The sequence below is a fragment of the Pseudophryne corroboree genome (assembly GCF_028390025.1).
Source record: "Pseudophryne corroboree isolate aPseCor3 chromosome 3 unlocalized genomic scaffold, aPseCor3.hap2 SUPER_3_unloc_63, whole genome shotgun sequence".
Lineage (NCBI taxonomy): Eukaryota > Metazoa > Chordata > Amphibia > Anura > Myobatrachidae > Pseudophryne > Pseudophryne corroboree.
Genome location: NW_026967556.1, coordinates 226557 through 240052, shown reverse-complemented (window position 1 = coordinate 240052; position 13496 = coordinate 226557). Strand labels below are relative to the sequence as shown.

Below are 13496 nucleotides of genomic sequence, written 5' to 3'. Positions count from 1 at the left end.
CAGGAGAGCCAGTTCCCGAGGTGGCCGCATTGGGTACACCCCCCCTCAAACTTCTTCTCACTTCTTTTGCCTGACGGAAGCAGCGGTGACAGCGCATGGCCCTGGTGGTGCGGAAGGTACGTGCTCTACCTGGCGCAGTATGTATAACGGGGTGCTCTACCTGGTGCAATGTGTATAACGGGGTGCTCTACCCGGTGCAATGTGTATAACGGGGTGCTCTACCTGGCGCAATATGTATAACGGCGTGCTCTACCTGCGCAATGTGTATAACGGGGTGCTCTACCTGGCGCAATGTGTATAAAGGGGTGCTCTACCTGGCGCAATGTGTATAACGGGGTGCTCTACCTGGTGCAATGTGTATAACGGGGTGCTCTACCTGGCGCAATATGTATAACGGCGTGCTCTACCTGGCGCAATGTGTATAACGGGGTGCTCTACCTGGCGCAATGTGTATAAAGGGGTGCTCTACCTGGCGCAATGAGTATAACGGCGTGCTCTACCTGGCGCAATGTGTATAACGGGGTGCTCTACCTGGTGCAATGTGTATAACGGCGTGCTCTACCTGGCGCAATGTGTATAACGGGGTGCTCTACCTGGTGCAATGTGTATAACGGGGTGCTCTACCTGGCGCAATGTGTATAACGGGGTGCTCTACCTGGCGCAGTGTGTATAACGGCGTGCTCTACCTGGCGCAATGTGTATAACGGGGTGCTCTACCTGGTGCAATGTGTATAACGGGGTGCTCTACCTGGCGCAATATGTATAACGGCGTGCTCTACCTGGCGCAATGTGTATAACGGGGTGCTCTACCTGGCGCAATGTGTATAAAGGGGTGCTCTACCTGGCGCAATGAGTATAACGGCGTGCTCTACCTGGCGCAATGTGTATAACGGGGTGCTCTACCTGGTGCAATGTGTATAACGGGGTGCTCTACCTGGCGCAATATGTATAACGGCGTGCTCTACCTGGCGCAATGTGTATAACGCTACCTGGTGCAATGTGTATAACGGGGTGCTCTACCTGGCGCAATGTGTATAACGGAGTGCTCTACCTGGCGCAGTGTGTATAACGGCGTGCTCTACCTGGCGCAATGTGTATAACGGGGTGCTCTACCTGGTGCAATGTGTATAACGGGGTGCTCTACCTGGCGCAATGTGTATAACGGGGTGCTCTACCTGGCGCAATATGTATAACGGTGTGCTCTACCTGGCGCAATGTGTATAACGGGGTGCTCTACCTGGTGCAATGTGTATAACGGGGTGCTCTACCTGGCGCAATGTGTATAACGGGGTGCTCTACCTGGCGCAGTGTGTATAACGGCGTGCTCTACCTGGCGCAATGTGTATAACGGGGTGCTCTACCTGGCGCAATGTGTATAACGGGGTGCTCTACCTGGCGCAATATGTATAACGGCGTGCTCTACCTGGCGCAATGTGTATAACGGGGTGCTCTACCTGGTGCAATGTGTATAACAGGGTGCTCTACCTGGCGCAATGTGTATAACGGGGTGCTCTACCTGGCGCAGTGTGTATAACGGCGTGCTCTACCTGGCGCAATGTGTATAACGGGGTGCTCTACCTGGTGCAATGTGTATAACGGGGTGCTCTACCTGGCGCAATATGTATAACGGCGTGCTCTACCTGGCGCAATGTGTATAACGGGGTGCTCTACCTGGTGCAATGTGTATAACGGGGTGCTCTACCTGGCGCAATATGTATAACGGCGTGCTCTACCTGGTGCAGTGTGTATAACGTGCTCTACCTGGCGCAGTGTGTATAACGTGCTCTACCTGGCGCAGTGTATATAGGAGGTTCTACCTGGTGCAATGTGTATAAGCGGCATTACAGTGTGGTGTAATGTGAATTGGCACTATTATGTGGTCACGCCCCTTCTCCATGAAGCCATGTCCCTAAATTTTTGCGGCGCGCCTGCGGCGCGCACCACCTGTTGTTTCGGATCTGGGAGGTGGAACTCCAATTCACTTTCTGCCAAAGGGCACCAAAATATCTAGTTAAAGCTCTGGGGCAGAGTGTCCTGCATGCTACACACCCCAGCAGCACTGTCACCCCATTCCCCCACCTTGCAACACTTCTGTAGTGTCCAAATAAGATTAATATGAATAAAAAACTTAATTCCGATGGGACCCAGAAAAGAACCGGTAGGACCCCAATTTTTAAAAGTTAGGGGTCCCTGGGACCCACTTTTTTTTGGGCTCAGCGCGATCACTGCCAGTCCTGAATGCTGAATCTGCGGCCCTCTAGAAGATGAGCACTCTGCAACCACCACAGGAGGGACACCCTTGTCCTTGGTGACAGGGTTATCCGCTGATGCATCTGAAGATGCAACCCGGACCATTTGTCCAGCAGGTCCCACTGGAAAGTTCTTGCGTGGAAACTGCCGAATGGGATTGCTTCGTAGGAAGCCACCATTTTTCCCAGAACCCTTGTGCATTGATACACTCTTGGCTCGGTTTTAGGAGGTTCCTGACTAGCTCGGATAACTCCCTGGCTTTCTCCTCCGGAAGAAACACCTTTTTCTGGACTGTGTCCAGGATCATCCCTAGGAACAGAAGACGAGTCGTCGGAACCAGCTGCGATTTTGGAATATTGAGAATCCAACCGTGCTGTCGCAACACTACCTGAGATAGTGCTACTTCGACCTCCAACTGTTCTCTGGATCTTACCCTTATCAGGAGATCGTCCAAGTAAGGGATAACTAAAACTCCCTTCCTTCAAAGGAGTATTATCATTTCGGCCATTACCTTGGTAAAGACCCGGGGTGCCGTGGACCATCCAAACAGCAGCGTCTGAAACTGATAGTGACAGTTCTGTACCACAAACCTGAGGTACCCTTGGTGAGAAGGGTAAAATGGGACATGAAGGTAAGCATCCTTGATGTCCAGAGACCATGTAGTCCCCTTCTTCCAGTTTCGCAGTCACTGCTCTGAGTGACTCCATCTTGAATTTGAACTTCTGTATGTAAGTGTTCAAAGATTTTAGATTTAAAAATCGGTCTCATCGAGCCGTCCGGCTTCGGTTCCACAACAGTGTGGAATAATAATACCCCTTTCCCTGTTGCAGGAGGGGTACCTTGATGATCACCTGCTGGGAATACAGCTTGTGAATGGCTTCCAAAACTGCCTCCCTGTCGGAGGGAGACGTCGGTAAAGCCGACTTTAGGAAACGGCGAGGGGGAGACATCTCAAATTCCAATTTGTACCCCTGAGATACCACCTGAAGGATCCAGGGGTCTACTTGCGAGTGAGCCCACTGCGCGCTGAAATTCTTGAGACGGGCCCCCACCGTGCCTGAGTCCGCTTGTAAAGCCCCGGCGTCATGCTGAGGGCTTAGCAAAAGCGGGAGAGGGCTTCTGTTCCTGGGAACTGGCTGATTTCTGCAGCCTTTTTCCTCTCCCTCTGTCACGGGGCAGAAGTGAGGAACCTTTTGCCCGCTTGCCCTTATGGGAACGAAAGGACTGCGCCTGAACTTATGTTGAGAGGCGACCTGGGGTAAAAACGTGGAATTCCCAGCTGTTGCCGTGGCCACCAGGTCTGAAAGACCGACCCCAAATAACTCCTTCCCTTTATAAGGCAATACTTCCATATGCCGTTTGGAATCCGCATCACCTGACCACTGTCGTGTCCATAACCCTCTTCTGGCAGAAATGGACAACGCACTTACTCTTAATGCCAGTCGGCAAATATTCCGCTGTGCATCACGCATATATAGAAATGCATCTTTTAAATGCTCTATAGGCAATAATATACTGTCCTTGTCCAGGGTATCCATCTTTTCAGTCAGGGAATCCGACCACGCCAACCCAGCACTGCACATCCAGGCTGAGGCGATTGCTGGTCGCAGTATAACACCAGTATGTGTGTAAATACATTTTAGGATACCCTCCTGCTTTTCTATCAGCAGGATCCTTAAGGGCGGCCATCTCAGGAGAGGGTAGAGCCCTTGTTTTGACAAGCGTGTGAGCGCTTTATCCACCCTAGGGGGCGTTTCCCAACGCACCCTAACCTCTGGCGGGAAAGGATATAATGCCAATAACTTTTTATTGGGGGAAACCCACGCTACATCACACACCTCATTTAATTTCTCAGATTCAGGAAAACTACAGATAGTTTTTCCTCACGGAACATAATACCCCTTTTTGGTGGTACTCGTATTATCAGAAATGTGTAAAACATTTTTCATTGCCTCAATCATGTAACGTGTGGCCCTACTGGAAGTCACATTTGTCTCTTCACTGTCGACACTGGAGTCAGTATCCGTGTCGGCGTGTGTATCTGCCATCTGAGGTAACGGCCGCTTTAGAGCCCCTGACGGCCTATGAGACGTCTGGACAGGCACAAGCTGAGTAGCCGGCTGTCTCATGTCAACCACTGTCTTTTATACAGAGCTGACACTGTCACGCAATTCCTTCCAACAGTTCATCCACTCAGGTGTCGACCCCCTAGGGGGTGACATCACTATTACAGGCAATCTGCTCCGTCTCCACATCATTTTTCTCCTCATACATGTCGACACAAACGTACCGACACACAGCACACACACAGGGAATGCTCTGATAGAGGACAGGACCCCACTAGCCCTTTGGGGAGACAGAGGGAGAGTTTGCCAGCACACACCAGAGCGCTATTTATATACAGGGATAACCTTATATAAGTGTTTTTCCCCTTATAGCTGCTATATTGTTAATACTGCGCCAATTAGTGCCCCCCCCTCTCTTTTTTAACAGTTTCTGTAGTGTAGTGACTGCAGGGGAGAGCCAGTGAGCTTTCCACCAACGGAGCTGTGAGGGAAAATGGCGCCAGTGTGCTGAGGAGATAGGCTCCGCCCCCTTCTCGGCGGCCTTATCTCCCGTTTTTCTGTGTATTCTGGCAGGGGTTAAATTCATCCATATAGCCCAGGAGCTATATGTGATGCATTTTTCGCCATCCAAGGTGTTTTTATTGCGTCTCAGGGCGCCCCCCCCCCCCAGTGCCCTGCACCCTCAGTGACCGGAGTGTGAAGTGTGCTTAGAGCAATGGCGCACAGCTGCAGTGCTGTGCGCTACCTTGTTGAAGACAGGACGTCTTCTGCCGCCGATTTTCCGGACCTCTTCTGTCTTCTGGCTCTGTAAGGGGGCCGGCGGCGCGGCTCTGGGACCCATCCATGGCTGGGCCTGTGATCGATCCCTCTGGAGCTAATGTCCAGTAGCCTAAGAAGCCCAATCCACTCTACACGCTGGTGAGTTCGCTTCTTCTCCCCTTAGTCCCTCGATACAGTGAGCCTGTTGCCAGCAGGTCTCACTGAAAATAAAAAACCTAACACTAAACTTTTCACTAAGCAGCTCAGGAGAGCCACCTAGTGTGCACCCTTCTCGTTCGGGCACAAAAATCTAACTGAGGCTTGGAGGAGGGTCATAGGGGGAGGAGCCAGTGCACACCAGGTAGTCCTAAAGCTTTACTTTTGTGCCCAGTCTCCTGCGGAGCCGCTGATCCCCATGGTCCTTACGGAGTCCCCAGCATCCACTAGGACGTCAGAGAAAAAAGTGATGTCACAGTGATGCTCCCAGATCCCCCTCACCTCCACAGTCATGTCTCTGTTTTATTACTATAGATTTAAGTGATGTCACTGTGACACTCCCAGTACCCCTCACGTCCACAGCCATGTCCCTGTATTATTACTAGAGATAAATGTGATGTCACTGTGACACTTCCAGATCCAGTCATGTCCCTGTATTATTACTAGAGATATATGATGCCACTGTGACACTTACAGATCCCCTCAACTCCCCAGGCATGTCCCTGTATTATTACAGGAGATATATGTGATCTCACTGTGACACTTCCAGATCCCCTAACATCCCCAGTCATGTCCCTGTATTATTACTATAGATATAAGTGATGTCACTGTGACGCTCCCAGATCTCCTCATCTCCCCAGTCATGTCCCTGTTTTATTACTATAGATTTAAGTGATGTCACTGTGACACTCCCAGTACCCCTCACGTCTACAGTCATGTCCCTGTTTTATTACTATAGATAAAAGTGATGTCACAGTGATGCTCCAAGATCCCCTCACCTCCCCAGTGATGTCCCTGTATTATTACTATAGATATAAGGTCACAATGATGCTCCCAGATCCTCCCAGCTCCCCAGTCATGTCCCTGTATTATTACTATAGATATAAGTGATGTCACTGTAGTGCTCCCAGAATCCCTCACCTCCCCAGTCATGTCCCTGAGTTATTACTATGATATAAGGTCACAGTGATGTTCCCATATCCTATCACCTCCCCATTCATGTCCCTGTATTATTACTATAGATATAAGGTCACTGTGACGCTCCCAGATCCACTCACCTCCCCAGTAAGCAGGTAGATGATCTCCAGGGTGATTTTTATTATGCTCTCAGTCCTGTGACTACTGTCCTTGTCCATCCTCCGTCAATCAGAGATAATACAGAACGTGTGATGTGTAATAAAGACTCCGTTCCCCACAGCTGGAGTTCCTGGAATAAATAGAACACATAAAACATATTGCACATGTAACATAGTAAATGTGGAATAGAGTGGTCATTTAATCTCCTATTTCCCCACAGCCATAGAGTCCTGGTCAGTGTCTCCAAGGTTCCTGTGACCCAGCCCCATAATGCTGTACTGCATAGTGATCCTGATCTAGAATGTAGTGCTATTGTGGGTGGAGTCACAATGAACTGATGTGCAGTACATTGTGAAGGAACAGGGTCTCCTGGAAAGGCGGCCGGAGACAGGCAGGGGGAAGGCGGCAGGAGACAGGCAGGGGAAAGGCGGCAGGAGACAGGCAGGGGAAAGGCGGCAGGAGACAGGCAGGGGAAAGGCGACAGGAGACATGCAGGGGAAAGGCGACAGGAGACAGACAGGGGAAAGGCAGCAGGAGACAGGCTGGGGAAACGCGGCAGAGACAGACAGGGGGAAGGCAGCCGGACACAGACAGGGGAGCAGCCGCATGGAGTAACATGAGTTGGGGCTTGGACGGGGTCAGCAGCAGCAGCCATTAGCGGGGTACAGTGCCAGCTGCCTGCAGGCTATAACCCGGCCCTCCCATACCAGATGCTCCTGCCATGCTAGACCCGCAGCCCCTGCCTCCTACCCACACCCTCTGCAGCCTAGGAAGGATGAGCTGCTGGGAGCCCCCTGAGGCGGATGAGTGAGGAAGCCCCCTGGAGGAGTAACTGCCGCTCTCTGTGCCTGCTTCTACATGCTGCCCTCCCCTACTTGCTGCATGGGTGCAGATGTTGGCAGCGCACACAGCATGAAAACACAAGGTTTGTTGGCGCTGGGCAGGTCTGTGATGGAATACATTTTAGGATTAGCAGCCACCTGGAGAGGGGTAGCCGGCCTCCTCATACAGAGACAAATGTGGGGATACCAGGTAGGCGCTCTATCCAAATGATGCAGCCAAAAAATAATGAAAAAATAAGAATTTACTCACCGGTAATTCTATTTCTCGTAGTCCGTAGTGGATGCTGGGAACTCCGAAAGGACCATGGGGAATAGCGGGCTCCGAAGGAGGCTGGGCACTCTAAAAAAGATTTATGACTACCTGGTGTGCACTGGCTCCTTCCACTATGACCCTCCTCCAAGCCTCAGTTAAGACACTGTGCCCGGACGAGCGTACACAATAAGGAAGGATTTTGAATCCCGGGTAAGACTCATACCAGCCACACCAATCACACCTGGATACTATATCCAGTTTGACAGTATTAAAACAACTGAGCCTCTCAACAGATGGCTCAACAATAACCCTTTAGTTAGCAATAACTATGTACAAGTATTGCAGACGATCCGCACTTGGGATGGGCGCCCAGCATCCACTACGGACTACGAGAAATAGAATTACAGGTGAGTAAATTCTTATTTTCTCTGACGTCCTAGTGGATGCTGGGAACTCCGAAAGGACCATGGGGATTATACCAAAGCTCCCAAACGGGCGGGAGAGTGCGGATGACTCTGCAGCACCGAATGAGAGAACTCCAGGTCCTCCTCAGCCAGGGTATCAAATTTGTAGAATTTTGCAAGTGTGTTTGCCCCTGACCAAGTAGCCGCTCGGCAAAGTTGTAAAGTTGAAACCCCTCGGGCAGCCGCCCAAGATGAGCCCACCTTCCTTGTGGAGTGGGCATTTACAGATTTTGGCTGTGGCAGGCCTGCCACAGAATGTGCAAGCTGAATTGTACTACAAATCCAACGAGCAATAGTCTGCTTAGAAGCAGGAGCACCCAGCTTGTTGGGTGCATATAGGATAAACAGCGAGTCAGATTTTCTGACTCTAGCCGTCCTGGAAACATATATTTTCAGGGCCCTGACCACGTCTAACAACTTGGAGTCCTCCAAGTCCCTAGTAGCCGCAGGCACCACAAATGGCTGGTTCAGGTGAAACGCTGACACCACCTTAGGGAGAAACTGGGGACGAGTCCTCAATTCTGCGGCCCTCCAGAAGATGAGCACTCTGCAGCCACCACAAAAGAGACACCCTGGTTCTTGGAGACAGGGTTATCAAGCGATGCATCTGAAGATGCGATCCGGACCACTTGTCCAACCGGCCCCACTGAAAGATTCTGGCATGGAACCTGCCGAATGGAATTGCTTCGTAAGAAGCTACCATCTTTCCCAGGACCCGCGTGCAGTGATGCACCGATACCTGTTTTGGTTTCAGGAGGTCTCTGACTAGAGAAGACAACTCCCTGGCTTTCTCCTCCGGGAGAAACACTTTTTTCTGGACTGTGTCCAGAATCATCCCCAGGAACATTAGACGAGTCGTCGGAACCAGCTGTGACTTTGGGATATTCAGAATCCAGCCGTGCTGGTGCAGCACTTCCTGAGATAGTGCTACTCCCACCAACAACTGTTCCTTGGACCGTGCCTTTATTAGGAGATCGTCCAAGTACGGGATAATTAAAACTCCCTTTTTTCGAAGGAGTATCATCATTTCCGCCATAACCTTGGTAAATACCCTCTGTGCCGTGGAGAGTCCAAACGGCAGCGTCTGGAATTGGTAATGGCAATCCTGTACCACAAATCTGATGTACTCCTGGTGAGGATGGTAAATGGGGACATGCAGGTAAGCATCCTTGATGTACAGGGATACCATGTAATCCCCCTCGTCCAGGCTTGCAATAACCGCCCTGAGCGATTCCATCTTGAACTTGAATTTTTATATGTATGTGTTCAAGGATTTCAAATTTAAAATGGGTCTCACCGAACCGTCCGGTTTCGGCACCACAAATAGTGTGGAATAGTAACCCCGGCCTTGTTGAAGTAGGGGTACCTTGATTATCACCTGCTGGGAATACAGCTTGTGAATTGCCGCAAGCACCGCCTCCCTGTCTGAGGGAGCAATCGGCAAGGCAGATTTTAGGAACCGGTGGGGTGGAGCCGCCTCGAATTCCAGCTTGTACCCCTGAGATACTATTTGAAGGATTCAGGGATCCACCTGTGAGCGAGCCCACTGATCGCTGAAATTCTTGAGGCGGGCCCCCACCGTACCTGGCTCCGCCTGTGGAGCCCCACCGTCATGCGGCGGACTTGGAAGAAGAAGCGGGGGAGGACTTTTGCTCCTGGGAACCTGCTGTTTGTTGCAGCCTTTTTCCCCTACCTCTGCCTCTAGACAGAAAAGACCCTCCTTTTCCTCGCTTGTTTTTCTGGGTCCGAAAGGACTGCACCTGATAAAATGGCGCCTTCTTAGGCTGTGAGGGGACATGGGGTAAAAATGCTGACTTCCCAGACGTTGCTGTGGAAACTAGGTCCGAGAGACCATCCCCAAATAATTCCTTCCCCTTATAAGGCAAAACTTCCATGTGCCTTTTGGAATCTGCATCTCCTGTCCACTAGCGAGTCCATAAGCATCTCCTAGCAGAGATGGATAATGCACTTACTTTAGATGCCAGCCGGCAGATTTCCCTCTGTGCATCTCTCATGTATAAGACTGAGTCTTTGATATGGTCTATGGTTAGCAGAATCGTGTCTCTGTCTAGTGTGTCAATATTTTCTGACAGTTTATCTGACCACGCAGTGGCAGCACTGCACATCCATGCTGACGCAATAGCTGGTCTAAGTATAATGCCTGAGTGTGTGTATACAGACTTCAGGATCGCCTCCTGCTTTCTATCAGCAGGTTCCTTAAGGGCGGCCAAGGTGTTAATATTGCTGCTCAGGGCGCCCCCCCCAGCGCCCTGCACCCTCAGTGACCGGAGTGTGAAGTGTGTATGAGGAGCAATGGCGCACAGCTGCAGTGCTGTGCGCTACCTTGGTGAAGACTGATGTCTTCTGCCGCCGATTTTCCGGACCTCTTCTTGCTTCTGGCTCTGTAAGGGGGACGGGGGCGGTCCCTCTGGAGCTAATGGTGTCCAGTAGCCTAAGAAGCCCAATCCGGCTGCAAGCAGGTGAGTTCGCTTCTTCTCCCCTTAGTCCCTCGCTGCAGTGAGCCTGTTGCCAGCAGGTCTCACTGAAAATAAAAAATAAAATAAAAATATACTTTCTTTCTAGGAGCTCAGGAGAGCCCCTAGTGTGCATCCAGCTCGGCCGGGCACAAAAATCTAACTGAGGCTTGGAGGAGGGTCATAGTGGGAGGAGCCAGTGCACACCAGGTAGTCTAAGATCTTTCTAGAGTGCACAGCCTCCTTCGGAGCCCGCTATTCCCCATGGTCCTTTCGGAGTTCCCAGCATCCACTAGGATGTCAGAGAAAATAAGAATTTACTTACCGACAATTCTATTTCTCGTAGTCCGTAGTGGATGCTGGGCGCCCATCCCAAGTGCGGATTGTCTGCAATACTTGTATATAGTTATTGTTGCCAAAAATTCGGGTTTTGTTGTAGTGAGCCATCTGTTCTGGAGGCTCCTCATGTTATCATACTGTTAACTGGGTTTAGATCACAAGTTATATGGTGTGATTGGTGTGGCTGGTATGAGTCTTACCCGGGATTCAAAAATCCTTCCTTATTGTGTACGCTCGTCTGGGCACAGTATCTTAACTGAGGCTTGGAGGAGGGTCATAGGGGGAGGAGCCAGTGCACACCAGGCAGTCCTAAAGCTTTTACTTTTGTGCCCAGACTCCTGCGGAGCCGCTATTCCCCATGGTCCTGACGGAGTCCCAGCATCCACAAGGACATCAGAGAAACACTGTTTATTACACACAAGAGCCAGTCTGCATTATCAACTTTGTGCCGCAGAGACTACCAACACTGGTGCAGTGAGTACTAACTACCAACACATCTATACACATGTAACTCACTTTGTTGTTACACCGGAACTAAGCGGATGGACAATTACCATATAAAGGTCATTCTGGTTCAGGGCACATTCCTGTATGAACCATATCAGCTGGAGGATTTCTTCTCACTCACACTGTGCGCTGCTAATTTACTATAAGAGACGGACAAAACCTCTGAGAGTCTCCTATGTAGAAGGATCAGCGTTTTCCTTTTACATTGATTTTATCAGTGATACCTTTGTGTATACTCATTGTGTATATCATGTATACCAGAGATATCATATACCTCAGGGTAACACCCATTAGTATATGTTTTGCTCTATATTACGGTTTATATTGTTTTTATCTTTGGTTGCATCATTTGGATAGAGCGCTACCTGGTATTCCCCACATTTGCACACAGCACGGGGCACAGTAACAGGCCGGCTGCCGGCACGTATACAAAATAATAGGTTCCCTATAGAATAATAGTAAACGCCAGGCACAGCTGCTGCAGAAACTCTTGTTACATACATGACGTCAGTCTCTTCTGATACCGGCATTATATAATACAACCCGGTGTCTCTACAGCAGATGGCCGTCGTTATACGTGTGGCGCCTCCTAGCGGGCATTTCACATGTTACACCATTATAGTGACGTGACTGCTGGGGGGGACGGCAATGAGGGGCTCAGCCTGCAGCTGTCACACTGCCAGTGGTGTAGTAATGCTCTGCAGCTGTCACACTGCCAGTGGTGTAGTAATGCTCTGCAGCTGTCACACTGCCAGTGGTGTAGTAATGCTCTGCAGCTGTCACACTGCCAGTGGTGTAGTAATGCTCTGCAGCTGACACACTGCCAGTGGTGTAGTAATGCTCTGCAGCTGTCACACTGCCAGTGGTGTAGTAATGCTCTGCAGCTGTCACACTGCCAGTGGTGTAGTAATGCTCTGCAGCAGTCACACTGCCAGTGGTGTAGTAATGCTCTGCAGCTGTCACACTGCCAGTGGTGTAGTAATGCTCTGCAGCTGTCACACTGCCAGTGGTGTAGTAATGCTCTGCAGCTGTCACACTGCCAGTGGTGTAGTAATGCTCTGCAGCTGTCACACTGCCAGTGGTGTAGTAATGCTCTGCAGCTGTCACACTGCCAGTGGTGTAGTAATGCTCTGCAGCTGTCACACTGCCAGTGGTGTAGTAATGCTCTGCAGCTGTCACACTGCCAGTGGTGTAGTAATGATCTGCAGCTGACATAATAATAATAATAATAATAATAATAATAATAACAGGACACCACAGGCTGCTCCCCCTGTATAGTAATAATAACAGGACACCACAGGCTGCTCCCCCTGTATAGTAATAATAACAGGACACCACAGGCTGCTCCCCCTGTATAGTAATAATAACAGGACACCACAGGCTACTCCCCCTGTATAGTAATAATAACAGGACACCACAGGCTGCTCCCCCTGTATAGTAATAATAACAGGCAACCACAGGCTGCTCACCCTGTATAATAATAATAACAGAACACCACATGCTGCTCCCCCTGTATAGTAATAATAACAGGCAACCACAGGCTGCTCCCCCTGTATAATAATAACAGGACACCACATGCTGCTCCCCCTGTATAGTAAGACGCCATTACCTGATCTCCACGGACACTGGGAGGCTGCAGCAGTCGATGAAAACTCACTTCCTGCATGTGGACCGCACAGTCCGGAAGTAAGGTGGAACGCACAGGCAGGAAGTAGGGCATGATTGGCAAAGGCTGCTTACTGGTTACTGGGTCCTCCGCTACTACACCCCGCCCACAGCCCCGGTATATTCAAGCTATGTTAACACACATGTCCTCAGTGCAGGAGGCCGGCGGCCATTTTCTTGTAGACCAGTCCGGCAGCAGCAATAGGTTCCCTGGCCGTGTAGTGACGTCAGGAGCGGCGGCCATTTTCCCCTGGTCTGAGCTCCGCCTTCCTTCTATCATTCCCACAAGGCAGCAGGAGCAGAGAGCAGCCATTGCTGTGTCTGGCAGGCAGGTAATGATATTATTATTATTATTATTCTATAGGCTGAGCAGCTCTGGTGTCAGGTTCTGTACTACAGGGGGAGCAGCCTCTGGTGCCTTGTTATAGTGCAGCTGGAGCAGCCTCTGGTGCTGCATTATCCCTGTACAGGTGGCTGACACTCTAGTGTCCTATTACCGTAATACAGGTGGCGCAGACCCCGCCGTTACCGTAATACAGGTGGCGCAGACCCCGCAGTTACCGTAATACAGGTGTCGCAGACCC

At 50.5% G+C, this 13496-nt stretch overlaps 1 protein-coding gene across 2 annotated transcripts in view; it reads right to left on the bottom strand.

The window, feature by feature from the left end:
• Positions 1-12936, bottom strand: part of LOC134984556 (zinc finger protein 665-like) — a 43875-nt gene extending 30939 nt beyond the window's left edge. For both annotated transcript variants that reach the window (XM_063950112.1, XM_063950113.1), the window contains exons 1-2: positions 12857-12936; positions 6350-6498 (exon numbers count right to left, since the gene is read on the bottom strand). In XM_063950112.1, the coding sequence (XP_063806182.1) occupies positions 6350-6427 (78 nt within the window). In that variant the 5' untranslated portion in view covers positions 6428-6498; positions 12857-12936. The remainder of the gene's footprint in view (positions 1-6349; positions 6499-12856) is intronic.
• Between the last annotated feature and the right edge of the window lie 560 nt (positions 12937-13496).